The following is an 11514-nucleotide window of genomic DNA, read 5'->3' as shown; positions in this document are numbered from 1 at the left end:
GCTTCCAGCATTTATCAATGGTGTGATTCTTCATTTTGCAGTGATCACGTAATAAATTGTTCCTTGTTGTGTTTCTGTACTGATTTGCATTTCCTGCAGCTTGATATCCAGTACCAGAATTGTATTGGCCAGATTGAGATATGTACTGAGGTTTATAAGGTTTGTTATCAAACCTTCTGGCATTGAAAGCAGTTGATTCTGAATGTACTTGATGCTTGATATCATGCAACTCTTTCTGTTGTTCTTCTTGGAGTAAAATACCATAGGCTTTTGATATTGTAGGCAAAGGATTCATCATTAGGATAGTGCTCTTTGGATGTTCATATGAATTAGTCTCTGGTTCTGTTGAGTTTTGAGAAGCTGTTGTGTCAATGTACAACTACAGCCAGTACAAACACATGTAGGCAGAGGTTCAAGTGCATCAAGTTGGTCCCAAAACAGCTTGATCTTCGTAAAGAAGCTGGCAATTCCTTCATCTTCTCCTTGAGTCAACTCACTCAATTGCTGTTGAACAGAAAACAGTTGTGGACCAGATTCTCTGCAATATCTATCAGCCAGTTCTAGCCAAATTGCTCTTGCAGTCTTTAAGTACAAAACACTCCTTGCTATTTTGGGCTCAAGTGAAGCTAGCATCCAGGAAATCACCAAGTCATTGCATCTGCACCACAATCTGTAGTTTGGAGAATTTGCTGCAGGCTGATTGAGAGTGCCATCTATGAAGCACAGTTTATTCCTTGCTGAAAGAGCAATCATCATAGATCGTTTCCAGTCATTGAAAAATTGTCCTTCAAATTCAATGCTCACTAATTTTGTGGCATTCAAATCACTATTGCTTAGATAATAAGCAGAATTAGGATTTAGTGAATGATCTTGCTGATCTGCAGGCATTGTAGCTGAATTTTAAATTTTCTAGAAACAAAATCAACTGAAAACTTCAGACTGATTATCAAATGAACAAATGTGGCAGGATCAATAGATCACTCGCTCTGATACCATGTTAGAATCAGCTTATTAGATGATTCTTAAACTATGATTGTCTACAGACAATCACTGAATTGAGAAACAGAAAGAAGAAAGAGAGAGAGAGAGTTTGATGAAATAAAATTGTGTTTCTTATTGAATGAATGATTATTACAGCATGAATCATTTATGTACATGATTAGCAATACGTGTTCTAACCAATGAGAGAGCAACATTCTGACATGTCAGAATGGATACAACTAACAGCTTTACAAGTCTAACAGAATGCTAACTGAATCCTAGATTTAAGGGAAGCAGTTAGGCTGGATTCTTCAAGAAGACTTGAGCAGGTGTAGCTGATGTTGTAAGGGTATTGATGCGTGCTTCATTGCTTGCTGCATGATGTAAACAAGTCAATAGAAGATTAGCTGTAGTGTGAGGAGTGTGATCACCAACAATACTGTTATTAGATCATATATGAAATTCGATAATTTGGATAGCGGATACGAGTATGCATGCTTATGGTTACGAGTATCATTCAATTACAAAAGAAAGGGGTACGTTACCTGATAACGGTCTGCTAATTTATTTATTTATTCTCTTTTTTCCTAACTTAAGTATTTTGATAGATATCCTACTCCTAAAATTTTATATACTAGTTTTAAGCCCGTGCAATGCACGGGTATGTGTTAATATAAAACTAAATTATTAACAAATTAATTTTAACAATAAGCCTATATTAATGTTTACTGTGGATCTATTCTTTTTGGGCTTCTAAATCAATTACTGTGATTAATGAATAGTATAAGTCACATGAAATAATCGACATATATAGATTTTCAATTTCCACTCTCCTCACCTTATTTTCAATTATTTTATGTTTAATTTTACAAACCTGTCGAATCCATACTTGGATTTTATAAATTTTGGATAATTAATATCAATATTCTAATGGTTAAAAATTGAGTAATTATCTAATAAATTTTAAATAAACTCTAATAAGGTCCTATCATATCATATAAGGTACTATAAATTAAATAAGGTCTTTCATATATTCAGGTAAGTTGAAGAGAACACACCCTTACAATAGAAAAAGAGAGAATGTAAACCAGTTTCATTGAAGCACATCTCCATAAGAAGCTAAAAGAAGGCTCAAGCAGACTGGATTGTTTGCTTTACGCAACATGTAAGTCTTGGCAACCACTCAAATGTCTTGGTTGCCAAGATGAACTTTTTTGTGCGCTTCACTTATCTAAAAGATGTAATCACTAGTAATCTACTACCCTACTATCAAAAACAAATGCAACATAAAGGCATTTGATAAAAACAGAAGAACAAGGCTTAACCAATGTTTAGCCCTCTCGGGTTTGAGTTTTGCGAACGCAACAAAATTTGTTATCCAGCGATTATCGGTATATTGGTGAGGTACCCTGAAAAAACACAAATAAAAAAATACATGAACCAAATATGAAGCTTAAAATGTGCTTATATTATAATAGCATTAAGAAAAGGAAGAAGAAGAAGGGAGAAGATAGGTGATGCGGCTTTCGGCTAAGGCTAACTATATATGGAAATCCAACCAGATAGTACAAGTTAGTGGTTTAGCCTTGAACCCGACCCACCATCTTGTAATGTAGTGGCATTCAATTTCAAATAGAAAGTTTAAATGAATGGTGGGTGTAGGCCGTGATTTTAGAATTAGTGGTCAACTAGCCACAAGGACAATATAAATTACAAATGGGGGCGGGGGATTCGAATCTGACACCTATTGTACACAGGCCCTCAGTCTTAACCACTAGGCCAAGATATCATTGGTATCCTCAAAATTACTTCAATGGGTAAAAGTATTAAAACTGACCAAATTGACTTGCAAAGGTACGAAAACAAGACGAAGTCCATATGAAATATGCGCGGTTGATATTTGTTTTTTGAGTAGAGAGTCTCAAGAGGAAAATGTATTAAGGGGTTACCCTTTTAACTTATTCATGAAGGAAATTGAATCAATTTATCAAGCATGGCTTGGCCTTGTGATAAAGTTTGCAAACGGAGGGAGAATTAGGGTACTCTTAACTTCTTAGTTCTTAAAAAGCTTTGTATCAAGATTTAAGAATGAAGTACGAAGTATAAAAGAAAGGATTTGGATTTCCTTTTCTTGGTCACTTTCCAAGAAAAGGGAAGCTAAAGATGGTGAAATTTTGAACTTCACCTTGACATCCTACATTGGACATTAGCATATTTTGGATGGATGTTTTAAAATTTCAGCTTCACCTTGACATCATGCTATGGAACATTAGCACATTTTGAATGTTTTAAAACATTGATGAGTTTTGCCATTAAAAAAAAAAGATGTCAATATAAACATTAAATGTGCTAGATTTCAATACATACCACAAAAAATAAATATCCGCATAACAAATACGAAATACACTAATATTACAAATTAACTTAGTTCCAACAATGAAATCCCATCAAAAAAAAAAAATTGCCAAAGCTCGGCACAACAAAAGGCAAACCCATCAAAATTCAAAGGAGTATTCACTACTCCTTATAAGATACCTAAAGAGTAAAACAACCAAGAGACGGTAAAATCAGTAAAACATACTAAAAATATACTACGCACTTAGCTAGAGAACGAGCTTGAGCACTTGAGAATCATCCATATGCTTGAAAACAACCTTAGCGGGCTAGCATGCTTTAAAATGAGCAATAAAAGTTGGACATTAAGCTGGACCTCAAAGAGTCCCAAAAGTTCAATCATAACTGGCATTCAGAAACTTGAGCAATTCATTACGCTTGTTCTCAGCAAACTTGTCCTCCTTCGATTTTTCAAGCTTCATTTGTATCTACAGGCAGCGGAAACAGCAGACGAGATGACAATCATTTCAGAGAGAAAACCTTTCTTGAAAACAAGCCAAATGGTTACCCTACCTTTTTTCCAGATACCACACTTCGACGAACACCATCATCTTTGTCTCGCCCTAAATACTGCATGGCCAAAAGGACATAAGATTTGGTAAAAAGTGAAATGCTTGATCCAGAGATAGGGTAAAAAGTTATGATTCATATCCAAACCTTGGACAGCTGCACAGGGCCATTACTTCGTCGCTCATCCTGCCCTTTCTGCATATAGCTCCAAAAGGCAGGAGAAAACAACATCCAGACAAGCCAATCAAGAACCCAGTCATGAGGTCATTGACCCAGCTCCAATTTTGAAGAGCAAATATAAAAGAAAAGAGAGTCAGAAAGTAACAAGATAACATATCAAAACCACTATAAAGTAAAGCAAATAGTGGATGAGATTTTTATTAACATCTGACAATTTGTATCAGTGAGTCACTAGTCACTACTGTGGTTGGTTTTGACTATTGAAGGAGAAAATTTAAATGTTACTCCGTATTATAGAAACAAGTGATGTCCTACCTCTTTACTGTGCTTGTGCCGCTTATGGCGGTGGCTCTTATCCTTGTCTTTCCCCTTACTCTGAGAAATCAGCAGAAGTCATGAAATGCCATATACAAATGATTCAAAAATAATACAGCACGAGCAATTACTAATTCTACCTTCTTCGACTTGTCATCATGCTTGCGTCTTCTTGAGTGACTTGAGGTTTCACGCTCACTTTCAGACGAGCTATGTTAGTCAAAATATAAAAAGGTTAATATACTGCACAAAGTGATATGAAGCCAAGGCACAACTTCAATGTGACATACTTCTGAGTGCTGACATAAAACACAAACTAGGGAATGAAGTCAAGAGTGCTTAACTCAAAGGCAAGGGCATAATACATATAATTCAAAAAATAATAGGTTTAATGCCAGTATAAGACCTACAACTTGTCTGAGGAGGTACTACACAAAATATCACATGTTTAAAGAAAGCAACACAGAAGATCATACAATTTAAAAATGACCCAAGCAACCAGCAATGGCTCATGGTTATACCAAGTATACAAGAAACAAGGAGAGAAGAAGCCAATCCGGGAAGGGGAAATATAACAAAAAAGTGCAACTTGGATGGCCTAAATTCTCGAATCGGTGAGAGAATTACGAAGTGGAACAACAATTATCCAATCTGGGATTGAGAGAAACTTAGTGATTTAAATAGTTCAAAGTGTATAACATGGATTTAAAATTTCCCACAAGCTGCCACGTAAAGAATCATAACAACTGGGTTTGACCTGCATAACAGACTCATATCCAATTCCATGAATGCAACACAAATAGCACAGAGCTATATTACTAAAGGATGTTTATTCAAATCTAGTACCACTGCCAAACCCTTTGAGGCTTTGCGAATGTCATGAAAGTCGGGAGCTCTTCAAACTAGACAGTAACCGCACGCACCCACAAAGTAAGGGAGAAAGACAAATGCAGCCCTTCCAATACTTTATCATACTTATTAGATATGCACACTCCTGGTCAAATACGAGTGACACGAATATTTAATTGACTATCTTATAAAACACACCACTTCTGTAGTAATATGTTTTTAAACTTCTCAAGCAAGTCAGCAAGTTGTTAAATGCATTAAATCCTTAAAGAACAAATATCTTCTCCAGCGTCTCCCTGAAGTTTTGTCACTGAATCAAAGATTTGCTACCCCAACATGAATATGTATGAACTATGAAGTATTGGGTGAAAGGTGTCAAGTGCACAATGAGATGAGTAAGATAAGTGGTACCAGGTAAAAATGTTCAGGAAAGAAAGAAGACCAAGAATCCTATAAGGAATACAAGTACAAAAAAATGCTCCTTTTGACTAAATTACAACAAATTGTGTTATACACTTTCAGAAGACACAGCAATCTGGTTTTTGCATCAATTAATATCTTAACTTACATCTCTCTTTATTTTTGGAAATAAAAACTTTTCGACGCTCCTAACATAGATTGTCTTCTGGAAAAAGGGAAAGGGACTTTTGGGATTAAAGAGAGTAAGCGTAGGAATTGGGAATTTGTAAAAATATATCAACTCTGTAATTAGTCTGTAATGGGCATAGTTGGGAAAGAAACAAAAATATATAATGCTCTCCTCCCTTTTCACAAATCATAATACAACGTAGGCAAGATGGTATATTTATTGAATGGGATGAAATGCCAAACCTATAATGTGCACCACCCTTGGTCAAAAAACCAACTTTCCGTGTTCTCAATTTCACAAAAAAAAAAAAAACCAAGCTTTTTACAAATAACCTCGTGAAACCTCATTTTGTTCACCGCCACAAACACCAACTTACCGGATCATAAGATTTTCCAATCAAACTACTGCCTCTATTCCTCCCACTGTTACTTCACCTTTACTGATCCCCAGCCAAAAAGGGAACAGAGCAAGACGAAATTGTTGCTAGTCCTTCTAAGTTGTGACTTGTGAATCAATTCATACACCACCATAGGAATCTTATACTTTGGAAAATATTTCTGTGATTGCAACTTATATTTCAGGTAACAGATACAATGGATGTAAATCGTAATCACAAATTCTTGTTTACAAGGGTTGTACAATAAATATTGTACACCAGAGTAAAAGTTAACTCAAAATGTTTAAAAGTTAAGCTTATATGTGTAAAAGTTATCCATTTTTCAGTGATAATTTTTTTCATTTTAATAAAACTTATTTCTTCAAAATCATTAATAATGTATAAAATTAATCATTTAACTATTTAAAATGTTTATCTATCAACGTTTTTTTTACTAATATAAAAGTTAATCAAAACTAGGTTAAAGTTACAAAAAAATGGGTAAAAGTTATTTTGGTGTACAATAAATTTATTGTGCACCTAGTGCGCACAAGACCTTTTGAATCCTAATAGCATGAATTACAAATTCCCCAATATTTTTTCCGAATTCTGTTTCAATTGCTAACCAATACGGATTATGTCAAAACATAGAAAACAATCTAGAACACTAATAGCTTAAAATAGAAAGAGAAAGCTTACCTTCAAATTTATAATTGAAATAAAAGGAACATAATATGTCATTGATTACTCATCATAATTAATTAATACAGCTAAATTAATGAATTTGATCCGAAAACACAAAACAATTAAATCAGACAAAAATGATTAATGAACTAATAAACCCTAAAATCAAATTAAGATTAAAACAGCTCTAAAAAACAGAAAAAGGGGAGGGATATACCTGTAATCGTCTGAGGAATAGGAACCGGATGATAGAGAATCGGAGGAAGAGTGACGACGACGACGGCGTTTGGACTTGGAATGAGATTTGGGCTTGCGGATCTTGAGGGACTCGCGATGGCGGTTGCTGCTTTTACTGCGGCGGCGGCGATGGCGGCGACTCCTATCTTTGTCGGAAGACGAAGAGGATGTTGCCGATGATGAATCGGAGGAAGATGTCGCCGGCGACGACGAGGCCGGCATGATTGGAAGAGACAAGGTCACAAGGAGTTAGACAAGTTGTGCGGGGGTGAAAGAGGATTATCCGGTGCTTTTAAAGGGTAAGGATTAGGAATGGCGAAGGGTCCGAAGGGATCTTTCATCTTTGTAACGTTTGCTCAATTTGTATTTTGGACCCAACTACGAATTATTGCTTTTAGGGCTCTTTTCTCGCGCAATTTGGATTATACACCCGGGTGCACAGTGTTAATTGTGCACCCCGTTGAATATTTATTGAAAATCTAATAAACATAGAAGACGATTTCAATGTACATGTACTAGTGAGATATTTAAACTTAATGTTCTATGGATTTGAACTATATGTTCATTGACTATATATTCTTTGGGTATGAACAATATGTTCATTTAAAAATAGGGTGCACAGTGAGCATTGTGTATCCGGGTGCATAAACCATATTTTGCTTTACTCGTTTCTGCCCCCAACAAGGCAACGACATGTTTTTTACCTCACGAGTAAGGGTGTCAAATCGGATCAACAGATTGGATTTAGATCTGATTCATTAGATTCAGGTTGGAAAGAATTCATTTGCCTAACGGGTCAGATGAGATCCGATTTAAAACAGATCGAATCGGAACGGGTCGAAGTTTTTATAGACGGGTTCATATCGGATCGGATTGTAAACGAGTCGGATTGGATCGCATCGGATTAAAATATGACAAATTGTTAACGGGTTTAACCGTATAACGGGTTCAAGTTCATTTCGGATCGGACTAAAATAAGATCAGATTCATATCGGATCGGATTAATCGGGTGGCGGACTAAAACGGGTCGGATTGAAATGGATTTACCCGGGTTCCATCGTATTCAGGTTCATATCTGTTCGAGTTATTATCGGATCGGGTTAATTGGTAGCGGATTGGTATCCGGGTCGGGTCCATTCGATTCCTAATTATATAATTATAATATCGATGACTTAATTAGGAGACGATAACTAACTTTTAAAAGTATTAAGAATTTAAGATCATAAATATAAGTTATTGAGTATATTGTATATAATTTAGGGGTCGTTTTGTTGGACATTTTGGAATGGAGCTGGAATCCATTCCACTTTATTGTTTGGTTGGACCTTTTTATAATGGAGGCTGCTACCAAGGCAGTTCTATATCCATCTCATACCCTTGAAATCTCATTCCCACCTATTACCATAAGATTCACATTCCATTCCACCAAGATTACTAACCCTAACGGTCCGAGCAACGCGACCAATGCTAACATTTGATCTTTTCTTTTACAACTGTTGTGCTTTGCCATAAATAAGGGTGTCGGGGCTCAGTTAGTTGCCAGGCTCCCATCCAACTTAGTGTAAACGATTTAATTTTTATAATAATAAAAAAAAATACTTATTAAATAATAATAATGATAAAATAATAATGAAGTACTTATGAAGTATTAAATAATAATAATAATGATAATAATAATAGTCATTAATAATAATTATTAATAATTATATTAAATTAAATTAACTTAAAGCAAATTAAATAAACTGAATAATAATAAAGATAATACTTATAATAATAAAATATTAAGAAATCATAATAATAGTAATAATAAAATAATAATTAATATCAATATTAATATAACTAATAATTAATATAATAATAATAATAATAATTATAAATATTAATATTTAATAAGTAATAATAATATTTTGTATTGAACTGAAATAAATTTACTTAAATAAAATTTACTGAATTTAAATTAAATTAACTGGACTTAAATTAAATTAAATGAACTAATTAAAATTAAATTAAATTAACAGAAATTACAAATCCTGAAAACAAGTCATTATAAGCTCAAAAGAACTGGGCCTTAGTGGTGTGGCTAGAAGGAGGCATCTCCTCGCGCACCGACATTGCCATGTGACTGATTCGTGATACGAGTGTAATGTGCCTCCCTTGTTGGGTCAAGTCTTAACGTGATTTACAAAATGATTACTTTGTTTTTCGTCTTCTAGTTAATTGCCTCCTTGATTTTTCCGAGTTCTACAATCCTCCTTAGTGTAGTCCACAATTTTGAGGGTTAAGAAAATATCAACATTCAAAACTACAAGTACGTAGCTACTATTAAGAAAAGAAGGTAGTAAAATACTCCATACTACAACAATGTCTAAAAGATCATCTAAAATGAAAGTCGTATATTTGTAAAACAAAAAAAAGGAGAAAAAAACAAAGAGGAAAATAATTTAGCTAGAGAAAGAAGGAGGTATAAGTAATCTTCAATTCAAACACAAAAAGCTACAAATTAAAGTCTAAATTAATATCTATTCACATGAATAGAGCAACAGACATAATTATGGTACGGAGATTATGTGAATGTTTGGATTTGTTATCACTATTTTATTTTCTGGGTTTTGTAATAGAAATTTTGTTGATTATTTCAATGTCAATTCCCAATATCCTTGTGTAATGGTATTGGATATAATGCAAATTAAAGGTGGGTGAAAACACTTAAAATTTCTGCAAAAGTTTTTTCTCTGTGTTAGGAAAAAGAAGTTTTATCTTGTTTAAATAGTAAAGTGATGTTTATATCATTTGAAGTGCTACCCTTAGGCTCAGTTCTTTTGGTTTGTAATTTCTTGAAAATAAATTAACTAAACTGGAATTAAATTTTAACTGAACTGAAATAAATTAACTAAAATTAAATTAACTAAACGCTCCTAAATTTATATTAAAATAATGATATTCCAGTAGGAACACACACAAGAGGGGGGGAGGTGAATTGTATTTGGAACTTTAAGAGAGTTTCTTGCGGAACTTAGAAATAATAAAGGAACTGAGTATTAAGAAAGTAAAAAAGCAATGATTTAGAAAACTTCTTGACACTAATCAAGAAGAGAATTCCTTTATATTATGGTAATACCTCGATTACAATAACTCTCTGACTCGAGTTCCTCTCAAACTCGAGTTCCTCACAGTAACCTACTCAGATTACAACTCACTTTTCTTCTCTTTCTCTCAGACTTACACTCTAAATCTTTGCAGGATAACTCTATCCTTTCTAATATGAAATACAGTTTTGTTTCGAAAACTCTAGATATTAATAAGCTTAAGTAAATATATAAAGACCTTTAGGAACTTGGATTAAACTAGGACACAAACTCGTTTTTAGAAAACTCTTTAAAACGTTTTAGGAAATACAAAGCTCTAGGAATGTTTGTGTGTTTTTCTCAGAAAACTTCGTGGCCTTATATAGAGTTTTGTCCTTAGGGTTTGTTCCCTTCAAAAACTCAACTGCCAATAACTGACACTTTGTTTGTCACGTGCCTAGACTTGAGAAACAAGGGAAGACCACTTCCCAATCAACTCCCTCAACTGCTGGACGTGTTCAAGACCAAGTCAGACTTCTTTGTTTAATAAAAAAACGTTTATTTATTTTATCAAAATATTTAGGAGAAGTTTTAGGAAGGTAAAACTGTTTTTATTTAAATGAACAAGATTTAGAAAAAATCTGATTTTTTTATTAAACGTAAAGATAAATTTTATTTAAATACAGATTCCTTAAAACTGTGTTGCCTGATATTATGATAAAAACAAACGGGTAATCCAAGTTCCTCTAGTTCCTTATATACCACTTAACATATTAATATATTACATATAAACTAAGTGAAATAAACTACCTAGACATATATGTCTTCCCTTTGGTGAGGCATTCAACTCTGAAGCTTCACTTGTTCCAGCTCAGGAACATTGATGAGTTCCTCTTATGTTCACAGAGGAACTCGTAGCCATGAGTCTGCAACTTTTCTTGTGACTATGAAGAACACTCGATTTGTAATATGTGTTGCTCCTTTTGTGACTTTGAAACTCCAGCTTGTACTGCTTCCAGCTCAGGAACTCTAGTAGTTGTTCCAAGTGCATATCAGGAACTTCAACATCTGTTTCAAGTTCCTACCCTATTAGGAACTCAGGCACTTAACTGTCTAAATTCATTAGCAACCACGATCAGGAAGTTTGCAATATGTGTGTGTGTCATCAACCAAAACCTAGGAACAACAATATTCCCCCTTTTTGGTGATGACAACACTTGCAAACTTTTTATAATGAGAGTAAACATAACCAGGAACTGATGCAGACTTCAATTCAAAAATAAAATTTAAAGAAGAAGAAAAAAGAACTTACAGAGAGAGAGGACACAAGAAGG

The 11514-nt window shown here is 34.1% G+C and overlaps 2 protein-coding genes across 2 annotated transcripts; both read right to left on the bottom strand.

Annotated features, from left to right (window-relative positions):
- Positions 1–297: 297 nt before the first annotated feature.
- LOC130471365 (uncharacterized) lies at positions 298–888 on the bottom strand. The gene has a single exon (XM_056841433.1). The coding sequence runs from the start codon at positions 886–888 to the stop codon at positions 298–300; it is 591 nt and encodes a 196-aa protein (XP_056697411.1).
- Positions 889–3315: 2427 nt separating this feature from the next.
- On the bottom strand, positions 3316–7460 carry LOC110775880 (uncharacterized). Its single transcript, XM_021980478.2, has 6 exons — positions 7096–7460; positions 4521–4590; positions 4381–4440; positions 4033–4080; positions 3889–3945; positions 3316–3803 (listed from the first exon to the last, which is right to left on the bottom strand). Exons 1-6 carry the CDS (start codon positions 7335–7337, stop codon positions 3711–3713), a joined length of 570 nt encoding a protein of 189 aa, XP_021836170.1. The 5' UTR covers positions 7338–7460; the 3' UTR covers positions 3316–3710.
- Positions 7461–11514: the final 4054 nt, after the last annotated feature.

Source organism: Spinacia oleracea, chromosome 4 (genome assembly GCF_020520425.1).
Source record: "Spinacia oleracea cultivar Varoflay chromosome 4, BTI_SOV_V1, whole genome shotgun sequence".
Lineage (NCBI taxonomy): Eukaryota > Viridiplantae > Streptophyta > Magnoliopsida > Caryophyllales > Amaranthaceae > Spinacia > Spinacia oleracea.
Note: the sequence above shows the minus strand (reverse complement) of the source record. Positions and strands in the feature narration are given on the sequence as shown.

Excerpts from the sequence above, each read along its gene's own strand:
- LOC130471365 (XM_056841433.1), bottom strand. The coding sequence starts at position 888 with ATGCCTGCAGATCAGCAAGATCATTCACTAAATCCTAATTCTGCTTAT.
- LOC110775880 (XM_021980478.2), bottom strand. The coding sequence starts at position 7,337 with ATGCCGGCCTCGTCGTCGCCGGCGACATCTTCCTCCGATTCATCATCG. Across the intron at positions 4,441-4,520 it reads ATGATGACAAGTCGAAGAAG|AGTAAGGGGAAAGACAAGGA; the intron begins GTAGAATTAGTA and ends CTGATTTCTCAG. Across the intron at positions 4,081-4,380 it reads GGCACAAGCACAGTAAAGAG|AAAGGGCAGGATGAGCGACG; the intron begins GTAGGACATCAC and ends AGCTATATGCAG.